This window comes from Athene noctua, chromosome 7 (assembly GCF_965140245.1).
Source record: "Athene noctua chromosome 7, bAthNoc1.hap1.1, whole genome shotgun sequence".
In the NCBI taxonomy this organism is placed as follows: Eukaryota; Metazoa; Chordata; class Aves; order Strigiformes; family Strigidae; genus Athene; species Athene noctua.
This window is the reverse complement of record NC_134043.1, coordinates 22123415-22150072: the sequence shown is the minus strand read 5'-3', so window position 1 is coordinate 22150072 and position 26658 is coordinate 22123415. Positions and strand designations below refer to the sequence as shown.

Sequence of the window (26658 nt, the reverse complement as noted above, 5' to 3'; positions counted from 1 at the left end):
TTTGTAAAAGAGTTTTTTAATTCTGGGAAAACTGACCTGAATTTATGTATTGTTTTAACGTTGTGAAGTGGGTTGTTTTTGTCTTTTTTTTTACCAAATCCAGCTTTTTGCACAAATGTATTTGGACTATCACCAAATTTATACTTACACAGTGTCTGTATTAAAATAAAAAACTTATCCATTTCCAAGGCAATCCTGTTTCCAGCTGATGTCTCTGACTACTGCGGTATGGGGAAGTATAAGCAGAGCAATAGTGTTATGACTAATGGCTTCATCTATAGGACAGATACTCCAGTATGATTTTTATCCCTCTCTCTGGGCTAATTTCACAAGCACAAATGTCATATTTTAAATAAGAGATGCAAGAACAGAATCTGAGGAAGAGTTACTTTGTACTTTACAACTCAGTTTTGAGTTCAAGCTCATTGTGGCATCTTTCTCTTTTTTTTTTTTTCACCAGGATGATTTCAAGGGAAGCATTGAATTTCTTAACTGTAAATTCACATACCCTTCTCGGCCTGATATTCAGGTCCTGAATGGACTCTCTGTAACTGTTAAGCCTGGACAGACTTTGGCATTTGTTGGAAGTAGTGGCTGTGGTAAGAGCACCAGTGTCCAGCTTCTGGAGCGTTTCTATGACCCTGAGAAAGGAAGTGTGGTAAGCAAAGGAAACATGGTTTGTGTGACGTTGTTTTCAGCAATGCTACAAGGACCCTTCTGAATGTGTCCTACTGTGCAGCCTAGCAGTGGTGCCATGTACAGATGCAGCTTGGGGCTTCAGCTCCTTCTCTAACACATATGGTCTGTTCAATTTCAGACAATCATCTCAGATGTATTCAGGCACGATCAGAATACTACAAGGCTCATGTAGCCCATAGATGTTCACCTTGGCAGCTCCTGTATGAATTATATAATGTGTGGTGTACATTGTGGGAGCACTAGCAAAAATCAAGTCTGAATGGAGCAACAAAGAGTCTGGAACATCCCTAAATATATAGCTTCAACATGCAGCTTCTTTGTGGGTTGAATTTGTCTAGATTTAACATCCAGTTAGTCAATTACTGATAGCTTTAAAAGCTTTTATATCTTTTCCTCATGTAAAGCCTTAACCATCTGGTTTGATTTATCTTTCTTTGGAAAAAATAACTACGATGATCACTATTCCAGGAAGGCAACAAAGCATGTGCCTAACCTTAAACAGTTAAATAGTTCACTTGGACTTAAGATTAAGCAAATGGTCTAGTGTTTTGCTGGATCACAGACATACCCAGAAAATAAACATCATGCACAAAGGAATCAAATACAAGCAGATTCTTCAAATCACTTTCAATCAGCTGTGTTTGCATTTCAGTAATATGGCCAAATCATTTAGTTTTGCTATAGACTATTTGGGTTTTGCAGGCTGTTGTTTTGGAATGATGTTTCAAGTTTTCTCCTATTTCCTGGTAGTTAATAGATGGACACGACACCAAGAAAATAAATGTACAGTTTCTAAGATCAAAAATTGGAATAGTGTCCCAGGAGCCTGTGCTATTTGACTGCAGCATTGCTGATAATATTAAATATGGCAGTAACACCAAAGAGGCGACGATGGAAAAAGTCATAGAAGCAGCCCAGAAGGCTCAGCTGCATGATTTTGTCATGTCATTGCCTGATGTAAGTACCTGTGAAGCCTTGGCTGTGGCACTACAGATACAGGCTGCCCGGTGTTCATTGCAGCGGGAGTTGCCCAGTTCGAGTTGCTACACACGTATACCTTTTATTTACTTTTACAGCTGTAACAGTAGGAGCAAAGAGGGTGTCATGACCATTCATTATGTTCCTGAGAGCATGGGTGTTGAGTTGTTACTGGATTTTGAAACAGTAGGCAAATATTTATATAACTGAAACCAGCAGTTACAACTCTGAACTAGGAGGAAAGGACAGATTTTTTCAAACCCATGGACAAGAAAGAAGCAGCAGTACAGTTCAGCTGTCAAAGCATTGCACTGAGTCAGGAAATACAAATCCTGTTTGCAGCTGTGGGAGATTTGACTTGTGAATAGGGCATGATACTTAGACAAAAATATTTGAAGCTGGCTGCTTACATGCACTTAAGAAGTAGTTAAATGCACTGAAATCATATAAATCAGAAGAATATTAAAGGTATGGATACAATTTAGGCACCCAAAACCCACACTTGTTCAGAAAGCTGTTAAATCACTTTTAGCCTCTTCTCCCAAATCTAGGGTGGGCGCATTTCCTTTGCTTCAGACAAATTGGCAAACATCTCGCTACCAGATTTTTCTTATGGGCCCATCACCGAACTGCCTGGGCCCCTGGGCCATGCACACTGCAAAGCACGGTGCAGAAACCTCTCCCTGAATGTGTATATCGTTCGTACAGCATTTTTGCATTGCTGGGTTTTTTAAGGAGGAGGCAGCAATGGTCAGCGCTCTTGCCCCTCTCCTGCTCTTCCTTCAAGTTGTGTCCCGGTATGTTTGCTTACACCTGAATAAAATCTTCCTTTTGTATATTTTTCAGAAATATGAAAGTAATGTTGGTGCTCAAGGATCCCAGCTGTCTCGTGGGCAAAAACAACGCATTGCTATAGCGAGGGCCATCATACGAGATCCTAAAATTTTATTACTGGATGAAGCGACATCTGCCTTAGACACAGAAAGTGAAAAGGTATATGTGCTGTGGTAGGCACTAAAGGAAGGTTAATGTGATGACTGACAATGCCTTTTTCTCTTCTATGGAGACACCGCAACACACTCCACTACGTGACTGCAACCTTATTCCACATTGCTAATCCAGCAGTTACACCTTTAATGATCTTTTTGAAAGATCCAGGAAGCACAGCTATAAAAAAGCAGCCAGCTACAAGGGCTCCTAGGCTGCCAATGAGAGGCAGCACTTTTTCAAAAACGTACATACTAATTCTGTGGGTTTCAAAGCATTCAGTAGGAATGTTTCATAAATATAGTTTATGCAGACTAAAAAACTAACCAACCAACCACCCAAAAATGTATGCAAGCATATGAATGAGCTGCCTGTATACCCAACAAAAACAGCAGTGAGGGGCCTAAGAACTTGGGCAATAATTTGTGTAGCTTGGTAACACTCAGAGCCTAGAGAAACAGTGGCTATTTAATAGCATGTCAGCTGAACAAAGGCCTTCATTTCTACTGCTGTGTTTACCCATCTCTTCTTTGTACGGCTAACAGACTGAGTTCAGGACCTAGCTAAGCACACCAGTAGCATAACCTTTGATTTAGACTCACAGTCACTTTTGCAAGTGTTGCACAATATGGTTAATTAAACTGAAGCAATCAGATTTCTCCAGCTCTCAGCCCCTATTTGGTTTGCATATTTTCACTCTGACACTTTGTCTGTTGCCTTTAGACTGTGCAGGCAGCGCTGGATAAGGCCAGAGAAGGACGTACCTGCATCGTCATTGCCCACCGCTTGTCCACCATCCAGAACGCTGACATCATCGCTGTGATGTCGCAAGGACTCGTCATTGAAAGGGGCACTCATGATGAACTGATGGCCATGGAAGGAGCTTATTACAAGCTTGTTACCACTGGAGCCCCAGTTAGCTGAATTACTGTGATTCTAAATTTGAAAGGTTTCCTTTCTGTAAGCCAATACTCTGCAGTAGGTATGTGTATGTATGTTGGTATCCCATTGTGCTACAAAGTGCTCTATGATATTGTGAGTGCTGTGGCACCCTGAATCTATGTAGCTTTCTGCATCAAGCACACTTGTCAGGCACACGCGGGGACTAAGTACAGGCTGATGCATTCAGGAAGTAACTTAGCCCACTGCTAAGGGAAAGAACAGCTTAAAATGGAAAAGATCTTTGCTGGTGAGCTGGGAAATTGCCACCACCTGCACTCTGCCTGCACAGTCCTGTCATTCCTCAACTAGCAATCAAGGAAGACTCTGCTCTGGTGTTCTGGAAACTGCCACTTCTCTAGGTAAACTGTAAGAATGAAAACCAATCCCAAGAGTGATGCTAGATATCTGAAGGGATCAAATCTCTCCTAATGCTTGGTCTGCAGAGGATTACAACAGATACCTTTAGTGTGGGTACCAACCCCCACCCTTCCACCCCTCCGTGTCACACACTAGCTGTGCTCCTGGGGGAGGCTGGGCTCCACTGTCTGCAGCTACGGCACTAACACAGCGGTGCCCTGAGCCTGGCATCGTGCTGCCCCTGCCACAAAACTGTTAACTGCTTACAAAGAAGGCAGATCCACAACAGTAAGGAAAGCAATCCAAAAAAGGAACAGAAGACACTGAGGATCGTTTCCCCTACACTCACCACTCTGATAGGAATAAATGCTTAGTGAAATCAAAGTAAAATCCTACAGTTAATCATCACAGTTATTTAAATTACTTCTATTGAGATACTGATGGATAATGTTTTCTGTTTTTCAGAAGGCAAGACAATGATGGGCCTTTTAACAGAAATCCTAAGTATATTCAGTAAATGTGGAAAAAAAAGCAAGCCATAATTAGTTCTTTGTATTAAGCAGTGATGATGAATAGAGCAACAATTCACTCAGAAATCACAAAGGTCGAGAAGTATCGTCTTCTGGCAGAAGCTTGTATCTGTAACTGTATTATAAGGTCTACTGCATGTTTCTCTGAAACAGGTTATTGGTTATTGTCTGCAGGACAACAGGACTTTTCCTTTAGTGACTGGGATCTTGGAGACAAAGCAGAAAGACAGAAGATCTAAACTATGGTTTCAAAATTTAGATCTTGATTTTGAATAATAGAGCAATAACTGGAAAAGTAATTCTCCATGTCCTAAACTCTGCAGCTGGGGGGGGGGGGGTTTCACTCACTTTATAACAAATCAAATCACAATGGAGTTTTTCATAAAACTACGCAACAGTACCAACTGCTGAAACTTGAATAGAGCTGTAACGATGAAAACTTTATTAGGATACATCCCTTAATTCCAGGCAGTAAAACCCAGTTTCAACTTTTGTACAACTCCATTAATACAATTACTTCAACAGACCGCACTGAAATCACATTGCTGACACTGAAATGCTATTTTCCCAAGGAAGTCTGTGTTTTAGTCCTTAACTGAAAATGAAAAAGAAATTTGCATTATTTGCCTCCTGTTTTAATCTTTTTAGCCTTTTTATGTTTCAGAGCAATAATTAGTTTGCATGGCTCAGGACTGAAACTATCGACAGAGAGATTACGGATAACCTATTGACATACCTACATGATACTTAATTTATATTAGTATTTAAGGCCATGGAAAAATCACGATTCTTTATTAAAAACTACAGTGACTACGTGTACTTTTTCCATAATTTTTTTGCCTAAAGGACACCACTTCCATGGCTCAAATTATACCAATAAATTGTATTTTTACTTGCTCTTGTGCTTTAGCACTTCATCTCAGCCTTTAGACAAGCACATGAGTATTTTGCAGCAGATAACAAGTATTTCTGTGTATTTAGATCATGTCCGTAGCAAGGGTCTGCTGTGCAGGACAGAGCTGTTAGGAAGGCCAATGCACCTACACTAGCCCGGGCCTGCAAGGGAGCCTGCCACCTCCTTGCGGGAGCACAGTGGCACGGGCCCAGCTGGGCAGTATTACTGCTCTGCAGCATAACTTCAGCCTGTTTTGAGGCAGCTGGTAGATATGGGGAGCCATGTATTGGGAAGTACAGTGGTAGAACAGAAGGCACTCACAGTGTGCAGTTGCATTAGTCTTAAACGTTCTTGGGTGCCATGTCCTGCCACTTTGTACCTGTGTGCTCTTGTCAACCAGTTGATTATAAAGCCCTTCAGTACCTGTGTGAAGGGATTAAAGTGCAAGTGGAGCTACAGGGTGTGTCAGGGCATGAGCACCGAGCCTTGATGGATGGCCCAGCGTGGAGGTGGACTGGCCTTTCCTCTGCAGCTCCCCCACTGGTAAGACCTCCCAGCCCTGGAGTTTGGTGACAAGACCCCTGAGCAGACCCAAAGGCGTTTGATTATGTCTTTCATAGCCAGCTCTGAGTTATTAGTCTTGACAGAAGTAGCTGACAGTGTCATTTGGTGTGTCCTGCTGTATGTTTCTCTGCATGGTCCATGGCAGCTGCATTATCTGCTTTTCCAACCACTCTATTCCTCTGGATAAATATGACCATGATACTGTTTTAGGATGGCACCTGAGTAACCACTCTGCAAATATAGCCCCTGCTCCAACTAGGCTGCTCTGAGCAGGAATAGCCAGTCTGTGGCCAGAGTCTTTCCATCAGGAAGGCAGAACAGGGAATGGGGAGGATGAAAAGAAAAGCTGCATATTAGCATAAGTGACTGTTGTCAGTTTGTATGAGGAGTGAGGGACACTTTCACTTCATATGACTCTTGGCTCATGAGACTCTTTCTGCAGACAGACAGAAGGACTTCTGGAATTGTATTATCCCAATTTGGGCATTTCTAAGTCAAGAGTAAAAGATTAACTTTCTCCTGGGATCCCATTAATGGGAGCAAGGGGATCAGTGAAGCACTTTCCACCATCGTTATTACACAGAAAAAGCTTAATTCAAAAGGGGGCCTTGTGGCTCAAACTAGATTGAGTCGTTCACCTCATCATCATATAAGTGTATATGCTCTGTATCTGTTCCAATTATTAACAATATAAACAGCTGCAAAAGCCTGATAGAGTTACAGTTTAAATGTTTAACAATTTGATAGCTCTTAGTTAAGGTGCCACACAATCTTATTAAGTAAGGCTTGAAGTATAATTTTCAACTGTGGTAAATTCACTAAAGCCTGACTAAGGGACAGGTAGGCCTATTTCACTGTATCACCTAAATGGCTGACTCCTGATTTACAGTTCTAATTCTATCAAAATATCAAGATTATATCACTTATAACACTTGTTTATCCCACTACTCTGGAAAAGGCCAACTCAGTTTGAAGTTTCGGGAGCCCTCTTTGGAGATTCTTCAGGCAGTCTCTATAGCCCAACATGCTCAGCTGCTCAGAAACTGTCTTATTCTACTGCCATTACTTTATCAATAGGTTAATTTCTGAAGTTACAACTAAAACTAAAGTAACTTAATTTATTCAGTTTTCCCACCATTCTTGGGTTTAGTAATGTTTTAATAGTTGCAGAAAGAATAAAGAGGTGGTTCAGACAGGAAGCTGGTCTTTGCCCCTTGCCCTGAAGCACTGAAGTTGCAGGCTGAATTAATTGGACACTCCAAGAAAGCAAGTGAGAGCCCATGTCTTCTTATGTGTCTGTACAGCACTTAGAAGAATACTGCAGAAATATGAGTTGTCAGACTACATTTGTGGTTGTGTCTGTCCCAACAGAGGCATCAAGATTCTTTGTCAGTACCCAGAAGCCCAGACCCTCATGTAGTAGGAGTATAGAAATGTGAGGTCCCAGCGTAAAACAGCCAACATCGCCTGTAGGCGCAAACACGGCTGCACACAAAGAATCAATCCCCTGCTGTTGGCCAGAAGGAGGGAGGCACAGGACAGCTAGACCAACCTCCTGGTGTTGTGATGCCTCTGTAGCTCACCTCACTGGTAGGGAGTAACACAGCACAGAACGACTTGAACACAGGAGAAATCTTTGTCATAGCTGTCTTTGTTCATCATTATTTGTTTCTAGTCCCGTTAGATTAGTAATTTTGCTTAAGGAGTCATAATTACAGAAAAGGCTGGTTTCAGGCCAGCCGCTGTGGGAAAAAAAGTTGAGAGAACCATTAAAGAAGATATCAGGAGATGCATACTCCTCAGACTGTTAAAACCAGATGATTAATTTTCTTGTCAAGGTAGTCTTAGTAGGCTCCAAAATAATGATGCCTGTTTCAGGTTTTCCTTCTGTAATTTGTATCATGTTCATTCTCCAGGGCCAACTCAAACTATTCGCCTCATTTTCCCAATTAAATAAGATTCTTTCCATTTCAATTATCCCACAACTAATCGGAAATCTAGAAGCAATATCATGTTTACATCTTCTAAGCCTTACTGCTGTCAGATCATACATACACAGCCCTCATTACCCATATTACAGCCTTATGCTGCTTGTATAATAAGTATTATGAGATGGTATCAGCAAAATATTGCTTAAAGATTGTGCACTGAAAGGGAATATGCAACAGTACGTACTAAATAATGAATAAAAAGGGAAAGTACCTGCCTTCGCCTATTTAGAGTATCCATTTTATATAGCAAACATATATTTAACATAGTTACTTGTGTGCTTAGGTAAATGAAGCTGACAAGAATATAAGCTTGCAATGACTTAGTCAGCAATCACATTTCCATGATTTACACAACTACTTGTGACTCTTGACCTGAGAGAATTAGACCAATTTACCTTTGCAATACAGGAACATGAACAACATCCTTGAGGCGATATGCTGAGATAATTTCATTATTGACAACTTCCTTCATTTGTTGCTCTGTGTAAGATGTACAGAACCCAAAGATTTGTAACACCATATTTATGCATTTTCATTATCAAAGGTGTAATCTGTATCATTCATGATTTACGTGACCACTTTCCAAAAAAATGACAAAAACCACACAGTAATGCAAAAATATATTCTACAGAGTGTAGTTGAAATAAACCTTTATTTTTTTCTCATCTAGCCTAATCAGAAGCTGTTTTGCTCAGGAAGCTCAATAAGTTAAATCTAAAGCCTTGTTTATAATTATGCTGGCCTTTTTCACAGTGCCTGGGTACAGCTGTACAGTTGTAGGTGGTGTGATACTGTCACACCATTATCTAGCAGTTTAACACACAGTATCTATATATAAAAAAATTAAATATTGAGTATCACTATGTACAACCGAGGCTTGAAGCACCATCTAGCTGGAGATAGACAGAACTAAAAGACCACAAGGTAGCTAAATAAAATTAGTTGATTATACTTTAAAACTCTGTTATGACCCAGAGTATTGGGTCATTTCTAACCATACTGCAGTGTGGTTGCAATATTTCTAGGAATAAAATCAGCAATTAATATTTCTGAGCTGCCAAAGTCAATCTTGAATGTACTGATTTTGGATGTACTGGTTACTTACCAGGAGAACATCAAAGATGCAGTGGCATCCCCCTTGGTTAAAATGAGTTAGCAAAACTGCCTTTGTGAAGGGTTCTTGAACAGTTCATATCCATCCCCACATTGCTAACCATTTGAAAACTTTATCTAATTAAGTTTCTTTTCAGTTGTCCTCATTAACGAGTGGACACAGTATGGAACCAAGGCAACTACAGTCAGAGGCATAGCTGCACTCTTACAAAAAGAGAAAATGTAGAACAAATACTCAGTATGAGTAGGTATCTTAATGAAATTATACAGCTGCAGTGTAGCTAAAGAAGCAGCTATACACAATATGCGAAAACTTATCTTACAGCTATTTTTACCTTTGCAGCTTGTGATGAACATTTCTGAATTAATTCCGAGACCTAAGCCAAAGAGTGCACCTAAATTCCTCACCAGTCCAGCAAAGGGCGTTGTGTCAATGTTTATCCAGTCTGGGTTGGCACACCACTTCTTGGCCTTTGGAACAGACCACAGCAAGTCAATGTCAAGAAGTTTGAGGACTAGATAAAAGCCAAGGGCAAAGATGAAAAGAAACAAGTTTGTCTTGATGTACATTCTCAAGCTCGCTGTCTGAATAGCAGGGGTGTGCTCAAATGCTGCTGCCACCAGAATGCCTGCAGATTAGAAACACAGTGTTACAAAGAACAACACACTCATACTTAGAAGAATCACTTTTTACAGTGCCCCCGTGGAATTTGACTTTTGAAGACAGAATAATGTGTCTCTGTATTTTACATATACATATATATATACACATACAAACACACAATTTACAACTTCTGTAGTACATTACAAAGCCTTTACTCTGGCTCAGAACTGCTAATTTGGAAAAAAAGAAATTAAATACCAAGCACTATATGATTGTGATATGAGGCATACCTTAGGCCTGACTGCATCACCCAGGTGATAACCTATCAAGGATTAGATGTAAACTAGAACATTCCTTTTCCAAAAGAGTCCCTCACTCAATGACTGGCCCCAGCAATGCAGAATTCAATACCAGTTCCCACACAAGCTTTGAGTGTTGAAAGAAAAGACACAGAAGACACTTAGCTTCTTTCTAACTCATTTTATTCTGGTTGTGAAAAGGGAGAGCTGGACAGCAAGCTGTTAGCCAGTGCTGCCCAGGCTGCTCTGCATCCGTGAAAGAGATTGGGAGCAGGCAGCCCCCACTCAACGCTCTGGTTGCCCTCCTTAAAATCAGAGAGATACTAGAGAGATTATTCAGAGTTAGAACTCCCTAAATACCAGTTTTTAACATGTTTAAGGAACTCTGAAAAGTGTACTTTAGCTTCTTAAGTCACCCTGGGGAGTTTGCACTGATAATGTGCCTTTTTCTCTGTGTTGCCCTAGGTCTCTGGCTCTGTGTCTGTCCACACTGCACACATGCTAGTTTGCACCTGGACACCATTTGAAGTGAACCAAATAGCTTCCTCCTGAGAGGACAGGTCAGTGCCGTACAGAGGCAACTTCCTCTCTGATCTCTTCCACACAGGCAGCACAGAAAAAGAGCAGATGCAGTCAGTAAAAACCTGACAGCGCTAGTCTGTGGCAGTGCAGCCATAATGCAGTCAGTGCCAACTGGCACACAGACAAGGGCTCACTCCCTGTGTGAATTACAAAGACAGCAGATACATACTACCTTGTAAATTTTGCCTTTGGATTATCATCAAATCCTTGATCTTCCAGAGACTGAGAGCACCACTAGAGCTGCAGGCTGAGCAGCACTACTAAAAATCTCTTGCCTTTACTCATATTTCATTTTTTTCAGATTTTGCATATATGTTGAAAAGAAAAAATAGCAGCATTACCAGCAAATACTCCAAGAATAACTTGATGAGGGAAATGTGTTGCTATGAATACTCTCGAGATGCACACACTGATCTGGATAATCCAAAAAATACTCCAGAGGAATGACCATGTCAGTCTAAGAAGGAAAAGGAAGATGATTAAAAATTAAGACATTTCACCCAGTTATTTACACCAGGCCCCTTCAGGTCAGGCTCATATTTTTAACAAGCAGAGGCTTACAATGAGAGAAGTTTAGATTCAGATGATTAAAAACTGGAAGTCAGTACTAAAACATTAGCAAGAGTAGTTGCTCTTGCAGCCACATCTAGGGCTGTAGGAACAGACCTCAGTAGTTTCACGTCCAAGATACCACCCTGGTTTTAGTGCTGAAAGTTATCAGTGGCAAGTTAAATTAGCGCTACTACCTCAAACATATTTCTCATCATGAAGTCAGATTTAAAGGCAAAAGTTCAATTATTTGGTGAAAAAATTCACCTAGTATGGAAAGAGCCTTGTCAGGCTTGGAAAGAACAGTCATCAAAGCAATTATAAGACTTCCCCACAGAGACTGGTAACATCTTACACTGGACTTTGCCAACATTATGCACATTTGTTTTAAAAAGGGGGCAAGGACTATCATCAAAGCAGTACATTTATGTACTAACCACAAGATCCGACTTGTAAAGACAATTAATACAACTCAAAATTTCCAACACTGAAGACATGACATGACCTTTAATAGGAGCAGAAGAGAGATATTGTATGCAATGGCTGTTAAGTTAATAAATATCAACCTATACAAATGGATAAATCCTCCTAATACTTCTTTTCTTCAGCTGAAGTAGATCATAAAAAAGGGTGGAGTTTTTTTACAAACTGGACAGAACAGACTATGAATATTTGGTTAAAATAAGCCCATTAAAAACAGCATGTATATAAAGAAATATCTGTATGAATTAGAATAATGGAAAGACACTGACCTGTGAAGGGTAACTGCTGATTTATCTTTCCATCTAACTGTGTAGCTAAGAGCTGCTGTGACCATTACATACCAGACACAGGAAGATCCCATGGCATGTCCAGATGGGCTTCCTAGTAAAAATAAAAAGGAAATATTCAAACTTATGACTGTAACATTTGTCGTATAGAAAATGTCTACTGGCCGTCACTCAGACACCTAATCATTTAGAAAGAATGGTTAACAAAGGCTGAAAGAATGTCAACTGCTTCTCAAAAGTTAATTTTCTCAATATGAATTTTCAGAAGGCTCATCTATACAGAATCCAGAATATTTGTCTGAAATCAAGCAGGTAACAGCTTAACAATCTTATATTAATGTGAGCTGGTATCTTGACTGGAAAACATAGTATTTTTCCATTACTAAAATTTGGATTGTGATTTTAAAAATAGAACATCTAGGGCTCTCTTAGGGCTGTAGCATGTAATGTAGACCATATATATGAGGATCAGATGAGATAGAAGAAAAAAGGGACAGGATTATTTCACTGGCAGAAATAATTTCAACTGAAGAGTGTGTTATGACCCAGCACTATACAGTAGTTTGCAAGGCAAAAGAATATTTCAGTGAAAGCAGCAAAGCAGGAATGTCTGGGGAAGACAAGCACAATGTTTTCTGTCTCCCTGAACTCATTTTCCGTATTCTGCTTGGCAGTATTGTCAGTAGTCACACTCCAACTTTTTTGTTAATTTTGTAACAGATACACACTTCTAAACCTCACACAGAACAAATGTCACTGATAAGGAAACCATAATTTCGTATATCAGCATTGTGAAAGCTGCTCTTTGTTGCCATCTAGGAAAAATGTTTCATAGTTCATCTGCAAACTACCTACTAAAACAGCATAAATTCCACCTTAAGGTTTATGTTCTTAAAACCTTACAAATACCAAAGAAAAGATGGTTGCAGGGTTTTAGTTCAGTTTATTCCAGTAGTACAAACCAAATTCAGATTGTTTGCCATGTAGGCATATAAACAATTCCATCAGTAAAAATACATTGATAAGGTATATTTTTTTAAAGAAAATTATTTTTCCATATATTTGTGGAATATATCAGTGCCATTGTCTGGTTCTGGGAAGAAGGGTTCCATTTTCCACTCGTGATACATTACATGATCAGTTGTTGATACTATTGTTATTTACACAGAATCACCTACTCGTTTTTGTGGTTTGAATAATTCTTGCAATAGTGCACAAGCCTACAAACTCAACAGTCCCCCGCTCTGTTCTGGAACACTCTTAAACAATGTGGAATTTCTCTCCCCAAGCTGATGTCATTGGCACTCCAATTGGTCTTAAAAGTGATCTCACAAAGCAGGTGAATCACTTTCTGAACCTGTGACACAAGTTTTGTGAGAATTCCTTTCCCATATGTTTCTTCATTCTAGTAGGAGTTATTTTATAGCAAATTCTCCTCCCTTGCACAGTTTAAAGGCAACAAAGCAAACACTCTTGTCATACAGCAATCAAATAACTGTCACATTTTAGTTCTTCCTTTTTCTTTTCCTGTGTTTTGGTGTTATTTTAAATATGAGCTCTGACATTTGTGTATCATATAAGATCTTCATAGGTCATATCCTCTTCCCCCAAAAGCCACTATCACTATTAAATGTACCAATGTTTCTTACCTGGTCCAGTTTCACATGTTATAGGAAACTGTTCAAGGCATGGGCTTGACTGATTGGGATAAATCATTGTTTCTTGCACCCACCAGTATGGGCGATGGCCAAATAAAATCCTGACAAAAAAATAAAATAAAATGAAGCAGAACTGCAATAAAAATATTTTTATGTAAGAAGGCCTCAGCAAAGCACGATAAATAATCTTACGATGAATATGAAGAGCTATATTACCAAAACTATTCTATAATAGTTCTATAGGTTCTTCTTGTATTATCAAAATGTCATTTCAAACATATCTTAAATATCTTCATTCTGAATTCCTGCTTTATAATTACAGGGGGAAGTCTACTAGTACATTATTCAAAGAAAGTTTTCAAAACCTGAGGCACATATAGTAACCATCATAAAAAATACCAAATTTTAAAATAAATCCAACTTCTTACCATTTAAATATGAGGTTGAACCAATCACCAATGACTGCCACCCATATCATTTTAGTACCAACCACTTGGTTGAGCTGAAACCAAAGAGGAAAATAAATTGAGAATATATTCCGGGGATCGCCAACATGTGACATAAAGTTAAGGAAATCCTGGTAAGCCCTGTAGTCCCTCTGTAAATGCTGAATGATAAGCACGCCATTGCTATGAAGGAGATCCATCTTAATGGATTAAACTGTACTTGAAAGATAGTAAAGTTCTTTAATCTTAAATTTCTATTGATGGAGACTGAGAACCATGGAGGGGAGCTATTAAAAAGTGAGAGAAGGTGATTGACATTGCCTTTATATTGTATCGGTGTGGTGTACCCAGCTGTTCCTGGAACACGTGGCTCCAAATCTCCAGGAAAGCACATGAGTCTCTTAGCACTGGAAAGCTTTTCTGTTTGCAAGTTTTAATTAGAGGAAACTAAGTGAAGTACATGCTGAGCAGCAGCAAATTGTGGGGAAAGTTTTGTGGAAACACAATGTGTGACTTATGCAATCCTTTGTATGAACAGTTGGAACATGTTTGCTTGAATTTTTTCACAGTTCATTTCTCTGCAGGATGGACATTAGTAATGTGTATACTTCATTAAGTGTTGCCTGTATGAAGGACAGAAAGAATACACAAATGATTGGTCTTTGCAGAACTGTCATTAAAGCTGTGCATTTCACTTTGAAATAGAATTTGGCTACCATGCTGCGTCTAATACTTTGCACAACACATTTTCAGTCATGGAAAATGCAACCAGCATCCATACATCAACATTGCTGTTGAGCTCTAGATTCATTTTTAAAGCAGCAGTATTCTCAAAGCACTGAAAAACAATTGTTTCCTTCGTACAAGAGGCCATGTTAATCCAGGGCACAAGGCAGATGAAGCTGTCTCCGAGTCATCTCATTCAGCACCACCATTCTCGTGCATTACTTACATGAGGCAAGTCCTACACACCTCTGCCGGGAGGAGCTGAAGCCTGACCTGCTGCAGCCCCCTTGCTCCCCAGCCTAGCAGAAATGAGACCTGCTTCGCAAACCAGAGCAAGGTTGATTGTATTTCCCTGAAGTACTCACAAGTAAAACACTTGGGTTCCCCAGGGCAAACAGCCAAGAGGAAAACAAGATTCTGCTAGATAGCAGGATTCTAGGAGTACTATTTATTGTAGCATAGGAAAAGATTATGTTCATTTGTGAGCTGGCTACAAGGAAAACTTTTTTCCACAAGAGATTAAATGGATACCAAAAGTCTGATGATGCCATCATCTGATATCATCAGAGCAGCAAGAGGAAAACTTCAGTTCTTTATCAGGCTCTAATATTCAGACACATTCATATCTTCTATGAAAGATTATCTATGTACCTGAAACAATTAAAATCAGAAAACAAAAGCAGCTGTATATATACATTTCTGCTTTCTCCATGGCACTTAAAGCTAAACTATATAAGCTGTGGAGACAAAGATAGGAACTACTTAACCGTTTTTGCTGAAGAAAGACTTAACAGCTTAACAGGGCTTTATGCTGTGTGGTTAGGGAAGTCACATGGAAACATTAAATAAATTCAACAAATAAGGCATGACAATTAAATGGACTTAGAAGACCTCTCTTCCTGACACAATCTCACATTTACTTTAGCTACTCACATTTACTTTAGCTATTAATAGTTTGTTTTTAGAAACTTTTTAGCAGATTTAAATCCTGTATGTTTATGGCTACCAGTTGTATTGAGCCACGCAGAAAACCTTGAAGTTAAAAAGATTTAAAATTCTATGCACTGTTTCTGAATAACAACTATAATATTTTTCTGTACATTTATTCACTTCAACTGGTCTTACCTGATTTCAAGAAAAACGCTTCCAAAGCCAGAATTTCAGGATATTACAACGATAAATATTTCCTAGCTTTTTAGTTACAAACATCTGGGGAGGTTTGTTTCTTGCTAAGCCATATAGCTTATAGCTTTTCAGGGTGTCCAGTAAGGACATATAAATGAACAGATGGAATTAATTTTCCCTCTCCCAGTTCTTTCCCCAAAACTTACTTGCTTAGAAACATCTCCCTAAACATATCAAATAACTTCTTATACTTTATTACTGAAGAAAGTGTCCTTTTGCTACAACTTTTTTTTTTTTTTCCAGAAGTATCTCTCCTTTAAAGATAAGTAGGACTTACAATAACAACAATAAAAATCACTCTGCTATACATGTCTCGATTTAGTATGCAAAAATGTGAAGAATCTGAGGTTTTCTTCTGTTTTTCAGTCTAGTTTATAAAGAATAATTACCTTTAAACATGAGTGTAAATGGCAAGTCAGTTAGTGGCTGAGTAATAGCCATCTCCTAGTAGTCAGTTAAATTGGCAACTGAAACGATGTTAAATCGAAATAACTATCGTTCTATTAGGAAAAAAATATTTAGCAATAAGTAAGTTTCCAAAAAGATACAATTTAATGTCCTCAGGAGAGTCTACCAATAAAATAGATCACCTTCCAGTCCCTCTTTAATGTCACCATTGTTATTCAATAGTATCAGAAATATTGCCTCTCTGACATGGGATGTACAGAACCATTGTAATAACTTTTTTACTGTTTATTTATAAATACAAAAACACCCACCCATGTTATCCACTGGGATACTGCTGCATCGCCTCAGGCTGAACTCTTCTTCTTACAGAACCACTCAGGCACACTTTGGTTCTCCAGAAACCTTGTTAATACAATGCTTGAAGGTATGTCTTGTCAACATTTCAGTAAAGTAACCTCTTTTAGTATAAATGTTAAAGGCCTCCTGATAATAATTCTCCTTTTAAAGATTTTGCTGCTGATTCATATGCTGCTAATTATCTTTCTGCTTAGATAGAAAGATACGCACCTTAAACATAATGAAGACTAACAGCTCACAGCAAGCATCAATAAGCTTTAATTTTCTCCTACATTCTTTCTGACTGTTTCAGAAGCTCCTACATCCACTCTAAAAGATGTTTCACAATAAAATCAACCACAAATCCACAGTCTACAAAACAGAAAGCATGAAGATTTTGGAACAGGTAGGCAGGTTTCTGTGAGAGAGGCAGCTCAGGGGATGTTCTCATTGTGCCTGGAGCCACTCATGATCCTGCTTCACCCAAAAGGCAATCAACAGCCAACATGTCAGTCATCCCTTGTCCTGCCTGTGGTATTTGGCAACCTAAAAAACTTTCCTAGCTCTAGTAGCCAGCAAACTCATTTAAACTAATAAAGGAGAACTACTTCCTCAATAAAATTTTTCCCCCTCTTTTTCTATGCAAAGTACTGCAAAATTCTTCTCTAATGTGCTTAGTATTCCGAAGTCGCTTGAGATAATATATGAAATAAAACTATTTGCTGTATTTTAGTATGTGGAATTGCAAGGAAAACTAGTGATCAGTACAAAATGGTCAGAATGTGTAAGCAATTAAGTTTTCTAATCAAAGTTTTGTCTTGTTTTGATAATATAGAACCAAGGTTTGGCCTTCATGATCAAGTGGGTACTTTGTGCAAAGCAAAAACCTTTAAAAGGCTATCTGTTCTTATAAAGTTTTAAATTTATTTACATTTTCATGATTTATTTTATTTTCCAAGACATACAAAACCAGAGACTATTAAAAACTTTATATATTCTTTGCAATAATGCAGAAATGAGAATCATGATGAAGGGAGGATAAAATGTTTACAGCTACTTTACACCTACATATTAGAGCAAATATTATATAACGGATATCAGATTAAGCAAATTATCATTAAGCAAATGTTTGCAAGGGAAAGAAAAGCCATCAAAGCAAGCAAACATTTTATAGAACACTGTTAATGGAGGCCTATGTACTGGGCCTAACTTTCAGGTACATTATGCTTAGCTAATTGAACAATAAGATTAATTTCCACATCAGTGTTTTCATTGGCACTGGACCAGCTACAAGGATTAACTAGCAATTTAGTAAATTCACAAGTAGACACTGTGTACAACAACTGACAGCTATTCTCTTAGGTGTGAATGTTTTTCAAATGGAACACTGAAAAGATACATCTTAATTTTAGATGGAGGAGGAGGAGAATCTTTCAAGAAGCTCTCCTTCCTTCCTTCCTTCCTTCCTTCCTTCCTTCCTTCCTTCCTTCCTTCCTTCCTTCCTTCCTTCCTTCCTTCCTTCCTTCCTTCCTTCCTTCCTTCCTTCCTTCCTTCCTTCCTTCCCTCCCTCCCTCCCTCCCTCCCTCCCTTCCTCCAGCATCCTCACTGCACCCAGGAAGCCTTAGTTAGGGTCAGGCTTCTTTAGTGCTGGACTAAGGAATAGATGATTAGCATGCTAACACGAACCTGTTACTTGCTTCTGCCACCCTATTAATCAAATCTTTCATAGTTACTACACTGTCATTATTTCTTGCTATAAAGTTAACTACGCACATACAGGGAACTAACAAACCTCACATTTGCAATATAACAATAACTGCCAGATCTTACTACTTATTTGTATTCAGTTGTGTTTGTATGTGTAACAGTGTAAATGATACAACAATGCATGGAATATATTTCTGGCATGTTTATGACAAAAGCACATCTAAAGAATTCTAGTTATTATAATTTTAAGTATGAGAAGCTACATTTTAGAAATTACAAGCCACCTAGAATTTAACAGTGAATAAAAATCCATCAAGTTCCATAAACTGCAAGCAGAAATGGAGCCTGGACACATAAGGGCAACAATTTCTGCTGCATTTTTTTTGTTCCCTTTCCAATAAGATCACTGCCTTATTTATAGCCATTCGCTAATCACTGAAACCAGTCCCACACCAACCATAGCCCACTGAAGTTAGAAACCTGTCAAGAGAAGAAGACAAGTCTGTTTATCAGCACCAGCTCTTCAATTTTTTAATCCTTCCCTTAGCAGTTTCCACCAAAGCTGGAGTAGCTCTTACCCTGAAATAGAGCTGTCCACCACCCCTTAACCTGGCACTGGAATAGCCCTAGGGACTTTGAGCTATCAATAAAATAAAGCAACAGATACTTGTAGGCAACAGCCTTCCCTTCAGTTTGATTGCAGGTTAACTGTCACCCTGCTGCTGTCTTTGTACATCTCAGAACATTAAGTTTAACCCAGTAGCCTAGGGTTACAAAGAAGCCCATGAAAAGCTGGCAAGTGCAGAAAAGGGGAACCTGGTATAATTACATTGTCTCTAGCAAAGCTCATAGTGCTAGAAACAAGGTAAATTGCTGTTGAAACTTTCTTCCAATCATGACCACCCTGTGCCTTGCTACGACAGATATTTAGAAGAAACATTTCAGAACAAGTGTCTAGGCTGGAGTTACGGTAAGGCCAGGTGCCAGCATTTCTCACTATGGAACCTCTCAAATCAGACCTAACAGAGGATTTAAGCAGCATATCACCTGTGCTAGTTTGGGTCATAAGATTGCATTTCTGTTTGTGGTTGGTAAGGGCTGTGAGTTTGGACAGAAAAGTAGTACCTGCTAAAATCACTATGCTTCATTTAAACATAGAGTTGGTAAGCTGATTATGGAGAGAGTTTGTAGTAGGAAAGTAAGGTTGAGGATAGGTTATACTGTAAGTTCATGTCTCTAGAAAACTCTGAGAAAGGACTCCCAAATCAGTCAGAGAAAAAGATGAATTAAGGTATGGACTGTGCTAGTAAGTGTCACAGGCTATATTTAGTCTTTGGCTGGTGAAAGTCTAAACCAAAGGAATAGAACTAATGAAATCTAGAGAAATTTCACTGATGAAAAAAGATACCTAACATTTTAGAGCTAGTGCCAGCTACTGTGGGGTGAGCCTATTATCTGTGTTAACAGGAGGATTCAGAAGAAACCAGACTGTATAACCCACCAAAAAATTACAGATTAGAATTCAGGATTTGTTTAAATTAGCTGAACTTGCATTTGCTAAACTCCAAGGTCTGAGAAAATTGTGTATTCAAAAAGTTATGAGCTCCAACAACAAAGGCTAGCAATGTCAGGGGCAACATTTAAACTTTATACTGGCAGGGTTCACCTAGGTTTAAGTTCTGATTAGGAAAAAGAAATGGTCCTAGTTAAAAAAGGCTACAAGATATGGGCTCCAAAATGCCCAAATTTATATGTGACTAGGTAATCATTCTTGAACCAGCCCAATTTCTGTACATTTCCATCTGAAGCAGATAAATAATAGATAATAGCTTTTAGGACTGCTGCTGAGGAAACTGTGAAACCTGGAGGTGTCCCAGTCAAATGACATAGAAATACAGTTGGGTAGAAGTGCTGTCCACCAGGAGTAATAGTTTATACAAGAATAATGCAACTAATACTTGGTGGTCTCAGCCCAGACTTTGCTTTAGGTCCGGTGTGGGGAGAAAAGTAATTAATGGCCTGACAGCAATTCTCAAGCTTTACCAAGTTTACATTGCTCTGAAATCAGCTAAATAGCACTTAAGTAAACTAAAACTAGGATAAATTCCTTGGCTCTGGTAACAAAATTATTAGTGAGTAGCTTCCACGACAAACTGGCTGGTACCTGGCATCACAAGGTAATGCTTATCCGGAGCCAAAAGGGAATGTACCCGACTGGCGAAAAATTAGGCGGGGCATTGTAAGGACATCCATGATGACAGAGGCTTATGGCAAGTGTTTGACTGAGCACAGGCGGGGCTGCTGTATTGTCATTTTGTTCATACCAAAAAGGACTGCAATTATCTCTGCATGCCAGTCTCTCATCACACGGATCTACCTTAAAAGGTAAAATTTTATGATTTACCTATCATAGACAGGTAAATAGCTCCTCACTCACGAGAGAATTCAGGCTTGGGGAATGAAAAGGCAATTTAGGAGTGTCGTAGAACTCACGACAAGGTTACCCCCAGTATGTTCCGTGAATAAACCAGACACTGGAAACGTGTTCTAGCGCCGGAGGAGCGTAAAGGAGCTCGCCTGCTGCCGAGCTCGAGCGCGGTTTCATTCAGCACGGAACAGTGAATCGCACAAAGCGCCCCACGCCCGTCACCGCGGCCCGGCGGCCCCGCTCCCAGCCCAGCCGCGGCCTCGCAGCGGGCCCTGGGAAAGCGTCCGGATCCCAGCAGGCCCTTCCCCGGGAGGGAGAGCGGCCCACCGCGGCCTCTTCCTCGCGGCACCGGCCACCCCTGCAAGCCCCGAGGGCGACCCAAGGTCTCCCCAGCAGCGCCGCCCGCCTTCGCCCGTCACGGCGGCTCCGCCCCGCCCCGGAGGAGCCGTTACAGCAGCGACGGCGCCAGCAGCCCCGCGGCTCCAGGCGCGGCAGGAAGCACGGCCCAGCCAATCAGCGGCGCGCTTGTTGCGGGGCGGCCGAGAGGCGGTGCCCAGTTAGAAAGCGGCCGTTGGGGAGGCGGGAAGGCGCCGGCGGTTTGAAAGCTGGTGGGTGCGGGCGGCCTCCGCGCGCCGCCTCTCGCCCCGTCCCGCTGCCCGGGCAGGGCTCGGCGGGCACCGTCAGCGCCTCGTCGGCCGGGAAGGGGGAAGCTGCCCACCCGCCCCTCGGCCCGGGCTCCGAGCGTGGGGAGAGGGCCCCGGCTGGGCGGGAGCCCCGCGAGAGGACGGCGAAGGGGTGGGGGTGCCCCGGCGGCAGGAGGGCGGGCGGCTGCCGGGACCCTGGGGAGGGCTGTGGGGAGCGCGGCGGTCCCGTGCGCGGTGCAGCGCCGGGCACCCTCCCGACACAGCTCACCTATCGCTCGTGGAGTAGCGAAAGAAGCGTACCTCCCGCTGTTGCTGCTTGTCGCGGTAATGTAGCAACAAAAGCGACTTGTGGGAAGAGGTTTTAATAACCCAAGGGGATTAAAAAAAAAAAAAAGCCCTGAAAGTTTATCCTGAACTGTGCGTTATAACTGCTGTGACTGCCGTGTGTGTCTTGACAACTGTGTTTATTCACTTGCATGTTTGTTGCAGTGCTATGGCTAATGGAAAGACAGAAGATGAAATAATCCTCTTTGAAAAAGAAATGAATGAGTTTTGGACCAAAATAAAAAGCATTTATGGCACAGAACAGATCAGTCAGACTTTAGCACTGAGAGATTCATGCAAGGAATCCATAAAAACACTTTCAGGTAAAAATGTCCAATGTTCCTGTTAACTCTGCTTTTTCCAAGTTATCATCAAACTTCTTCAGATAATGGAAATCACTTTCCATTACAGAGAAATGGTCCAAGAAGCTGAAAGAAGGGGACCTGATGATTGACAAAATTCAGGAGTATAGCAATGGTACAGTATGGTGGTTTTTTTTTTTTACTGTGTCTAATACTTCTAAAATTAATTTAATACAGCTGAATAATATATTTAACTTTACATTTTAAAGGGTAAATAACAGCATCAGAATGAAGACAATTAAAACCAAACATACTTGGTTGGTTATAGGTTGTAAATTGCAAGTCAAAAGCAATTTTTTTTAAAACTTCACTGATGGTACAAAAAGATGTAGGTCTAGTAAAAGTTTTCCGTATAGTGTTTTTGGTGCTTAAGTATTTAAAACAACAAAATATCAGAACTTGCTGACTTCAGTTGGAAAAGTAAATTAAAATGCTTTATGAAGTTAAATATTGTGAGGTTACTTATGTCTCTTCTATATTAATAATAGAATACAGTTAGACTACCAGTCTAGGATTAACTTCTCTGAATTTTACAGTTAGACTTCAGAACATCAAGTAAAAATAATTGCAAGTCTAATATCAGTCAGTGTTTTCATTCCTCGCTTTGTCAAATTATTTGTCTGTGGACAGGATCCCCATCTTCCTGCTTTGAAGATCTATATAGTGCTGGCACCAGAAACATATCTGAATGATGCATCAGAGGAGCTCCCTACTTTGTAGTTTCTCTTTTGAATAACTTTCACTGTAAGCTTTTATTTGATGTTCTTAGTATAGTTATGCTGACTTCTCTCTTCAGCTGAGATAGCATGTATTTCACTAGGTTTTATTCAAATAAGTCATCTCAAGCTATGTAGGTAAGTACTAAACAGCAGGGACCTAATTAATCAACTATATAGGTTCATATTTTGTTCCCTTCTTTCAGAGATTCTCCAGCAGAGCAAACGCATATCAGAAAATCAAGAGCATTTGACAGAAATAAAATCTAACCTAAATCAAGAACAAGAGCAAAAGAAGGACTTGACTGACAGCATCCAAGAGCTTAAAGAAGAGTTGATGAAGAAAAAGGAAAGTAAGCAAAGGATAATAAGGAGGAACTGTTTTCAACACTTGCTCCTGATGGCCTTTTTTACTGTTCTAAATATTTTTTTTTAATGTGCTTGTTTTACCTTTTTACTTTGACATTTATGTTGGCTTTCAAAATTCTAGTAATATCTTCTAAAAACAAAGCCACTAAGGAGAGAGTGGAACGACTGTGCAAGTCTAAAGTACTCTTTGAAGAGCGGCTTGGATTGGAGATACGCAGAATTCACAGTAAGTTTCTGTAGTTTCCACAGTTTCCATATGCAGTGTGTTACATGTTGTCTCAAATGGCAAAATATGGTATGTTAAAATGCATTTGTCTTTCAAAGAGGCCAGGGTTGCTTAATTTTAAGCACACTAAGAATATTAATTGAAACTGTAGCTTCATATTGTGATTTTAGTCATCATTGTGACTCTCCAGCAGAGGTTAATGGTGTTAATTGTTTGTGTTTGCTTTAGATGAACAATTACAGTTTATATTCAGACACATTGACCACAAAGATCCTGACAAGCCATATGTGTTTACCCTTTCCATAAATGAACAGGGAGATTATGAAGGTATGTGAATTTTGAATACTTAAGCAAGAGGACAGAATCTGATGCCCCATTTGAAAATGGGGAGAGGTGTGAAGTGCAGTTTAGTTGTAACGTTTTTCTTCCAATTTCTGAATGAAAAATCTTGCAATGGTAATATATTTTTTTGTATGAAAATATAGCTGCTTATCTTCACTCCATTTGTGGAGTTGCTCTTTACTTTGTATGCAGCCAAACAGGTGAGAGATGTACAGAGATAGATGCTTCAGTTTGTAGTTTGTTGCTTCTTCCTTTTATGCTAGAGTGAGTGTTTATGCCGACAGTCATAATTTGACCTGTTTGAGAAGTCTAGAGGGCAGAAACTAGTTGAATAACATAAGAAAAAGATTAAAACTTGAAATCCAGCATTCTCTTCTGTGAGGGTGTACAGTCTTTCAGATCTTAAAGCTGGTTTTGCAATACAGATCTTTGGTTATGAAGAGCAGCAGCAGTAATTTGAGCACTGTGCTGATTAGCTTCTAGATGGATGCTACTGTTGCTCTGCTCTGTTTTTAAGTATGGACTGAATATATTTCTCTTTTTACTAATTCAAATCTGAACTGTGCTGAAGTTAAAAGTTGCCGGTCTACATCAGTTTTCAGTCTGCCTACCTGCTGAGCAACAAAAATGGTTAGAAATGTGTTTCAATTTTTGAGCAGGCCATGTATTACTGGGAATTGCTGTATCAATTCAAGCAGGAGCACACCACTGAGTGGGAGGTCTGGAATAAAAAAAATGTGTATTCTTTGAGGCTTTGTCTTTGCTGAAAGAAAATTTAATAGGCTACTAAAAAACAATACTGGAGGAAGCTAAAACATACAAAGATAATACTACGTTTGTGTTTCATAAGCATGGAAAAACACTAATACTAGTTTTTTTATAGTAGTCTAATCTTTTGAAAAATTATGTCATTTTAGTGACTTCCTGTACCCCTCCTCTGGACTGTATAGAAGAGTTCCAGCTCAAAGTGAGAGAAACTAATAATTTTTCTGCGTTTGTTGCCAACATCAGAAAAGCTTTCACTGCTTTAACTTATAAATAGTCTGCATAGAACTAGCTTGTATCTCTCTTTCTAGCTGTAGAGCACTCATTTCCTTCCTGTATTGTGAGAGTATGTATTTATTCATGTCTTACTCTAATTTCTAAGTTAAGAAAAAAAATGAAAACAGTGTTTTAGTCCACTGTCATAGAGACATTTTGGATCATTCTTCTGACAGTATAATCAACTACTTCCTTAACTGAATGTCTCCAGACATGTAATCTTGATCCAGTAGCAAGCAGCTTAATGAAGTAAGGATTTCTATTTGTAATGAACCCCAGGAAGATATAAAAATGAAGTATTTTCTGTAACTTATGTCTTCCAAAAGTATAGAAGTGTCTTTCAGATTGTATGGGGTTGGAATAGACCTGAAGCCTACCAAAATAATCCATTGGAGTTTAGCAATTACTTCAATTACCTATGTCACAGGTCACTATCTTAATTTTTACCCTGTCTTGTACTCTCCAGTGTTATCACTCATTTTCACACATGTAAACTGTTGTTTTGGTCTGTTAAACTGTATATTTTATTGCCTATTTCAGATTCTTGTCTAGATGTCCATTTCTGTTATTAGTAACAAAATGACATGCATGCTATTCTTTAATAAAACTCTTATAGGAGCAAGTAGGAACTTTTGTATTGTTTTGATGAGAAATCCTGGAGACCTGAACTAGAACCCTGGCACCCAGAACACCCAGCTGGGCAGAAACGTTGGCCTGAAACTTGAACTGCAGTGGTGAATGAGTAACATTGATAAGATTTCCAGCTTTAGTGTTTTATTGGGTATGTTTTAGAACAGACTAGTCATTTTGCTTTATTACATAGACCGTTGCAGTGAAGAACTATTTGTCATTGTCACTGGAAATCTTAAGACATAGCAAATCCTGAAATACAATGTATTAAAGTATGAAACGTAGTAGTTACAGATAAATCATCTGTGTTTCTTCCAGTTTATCAAGAAGACTATTCCTGCCACAGTACTGGGCTTTGATTAAAGCTATTCTTTTTTGATCTTACGTGTAAAGCCTTTTCTTTTTCACAAAATATTTAAATAGACAGCTGCAACAACTGAGACTCCTCATTTGATAAGAAAATATAGTTCAAATCTTACTAAATTCAGTCCTGGAAATTCTAGTGAAGTAAAAGCCCACTTGAATCAACAACTAATGATGATCCCTCTTAAAACACAAGTATCTAAGTACATAAAAATGAAACAGTGTAAAGAGTAAAAATATTCAATATTCAGAAAACCCTGTGAAAAAGTATTTGGAATTCTAACATTTCCTAAATAATGAAAATAATCCCTTAAATATATTTTTGAAGAATGTTCCAAATTGTTTTTCAATAAAAGCAAAACTTCAGAATGTTTTCTGTGAAGTGAAAATTCATTTAAAATAACACTTATTTACAGGTGCTTTCAACCCTGTTTTTCCTGTGTGATGCTAGTTCATTTCTTTATACAGCATGTACCTACACGAGCATTTGATTTTTTTTTTCCGGAGTGGACTTTTAGACTGAATCTCCACTTTGGTTCACATCTCAAATGCAAAATGCATTCCTTTTGGAAGGAAAATGAGACGCGTATATAATGTGTTCCCGCGGTTAACATTATGTAGTCCATAGGGCAGACCAGAGCTGGTCCAAACCAGATTTGGTGCAGACGTTTGTCTTCCCATTTACTAATGTAACTATAGCAGCACTTGCTGTTCTTGCCCCAGCCTATAATCTTATGCTTGGGCAAAAAACCAAAACCTACTCCCCTTGCCCTTTATTCCTGTGCCTTTATCAGCTCCTTAATTATGTAAGACCTGGCCATCTAAGCATGTTTAAAGCTGGTGATGCAGATGAGATACGACAGTTGAGAATGTTGCTCAGTCGGATG

General features: G+C 39.4%; 3 protein-coding genes across 5 annotated transcripts in view; 2 read left to right on the top strand and 1 right to left on the bottom strand.

Annotated features, from left to right (window-relative positions):
* Positions 1–3588, top strand: part of ABCB11 (ATP binding cassette subfamily B member 11) — a 44183-nt gene extending 40595 nt beyond the window's left edge. For both annotated transcript variants that reach the window (XM_074911432.1, XM_074911433.1), the window contains 4 exons: positions 461–658; positions 1450–1656; positions 2524–2670; positions 3388–3588. In XM_074911432.1, coding sequence (XP_074767533.1) covers positions 461–658; positions 1450–1656; positions 2524–2670; positions 3388–3588 — 753 coding nt within the window. The remainder of the gene's footprint in view (positions 1–460; positions 659–1449; positions 1657–2523; positions 2671–3387) is intronic.
* Positions 3589–9173: 5585 nt separating this feature from the next.
* G6PC2 (glucose-6-phosphatase catalytic subunit 2) lies at positions 9174–14164 on the bottom strand. The gene is made up of 5 exons (XM_074910906.1): positions 13947–14164; positions 13510–13619; positions 11843–11954; positions 10883–10998; positions 9174–9685 (listed from the first exon to the last, which is right to left on the bottom strand). Exons 1-5 carry the CDS (start codon positions 14162–14164, stop codon positions 9174–9176), a joined length of 1068 nt encoding a protein of 355 aa, XP_074767007.1.
* Positions 14165–20588: 6424 nt separating this feature from the next.
* SPC25 (SPC25 component of NDC80 kinetochore complex) lies at positions 20589–25956 on the top strand. Of its 2 annotated transcripts, none has more exons than XM_074910825.1 (7): positions 20589–20711; positions 21888–22045; positions 22134–22199; positions 23007–23153; positions 23291–23395; positions 23624–23722; positions 24655–25956. In XM_074910825.1, exons 2-7 carry the CDS (start codon positions 21892–21894, stop codon positions 24777–24779), a joined length of 696 nt encoding a protein of 231 aa, XP_074766926.1. In that variant the 5' UTR covers positions 20589–20711; positions 21888–21891; the 3' UTR covers positions 24780–25956. The 2 variants fall into 2 exon arrangements, with proteins under 2 accessions (XP_074766926.1, XP_074766925.1); XM_074910824.1 differs by lacking the exon at positions 20589–20711 and adding an exon at positions 21166–21362.
* Positions 25957–26658: the final 702 nt, after the last annotated feature.

Excerpts from the sequence above, each read along its gene's own strand:
- G6PC2 (XM_074910906.1), bottom strand. The coding sequence starts at position 14,164 with ATGGATCTCCTTCATAGCAATGGCGTGCTTATCATTCAGCATTTACAG. Across the intron at positions 13,620-13,946 it reads TTCAACCTCATATTTAAATG|GATTTTATTTGGCCATCGCC; the intron begins GTAAGAAGTTGG and ends TTTTTTTGTCAG. Across the intron at positions 9,686-10,882 it reads TATTCTTGGAGTATTTGCTG|GCATTCTGGTGGCAGCAGCA; the intron begins GTAATGCTGCTA and ends TCTAATCTGCAG.
- SPC25 (XM_074910825.1), top strand. The coding sequence starts at position 21,892 with ATGGCTAATGGAAAGACAGAAGATGAAATAATCCTCTTTGAAAAAGAA. Across the intron at positions 23,154-23,290 it reads GTTGATGAAGAAAAAGGAAA|TAATATCTTCTAAAAACAAA; the intron begins GTAAGCAAAGGA and ends TCAAAATTCTAG. Across the intron at positions 23,396-23,623 it reads GGAGATACGCAGAATTCACA|ATGAACAATTACAGTTTATA; the intron begins GTAAGTTTCTGT and ends TGTTTGCTTTAG.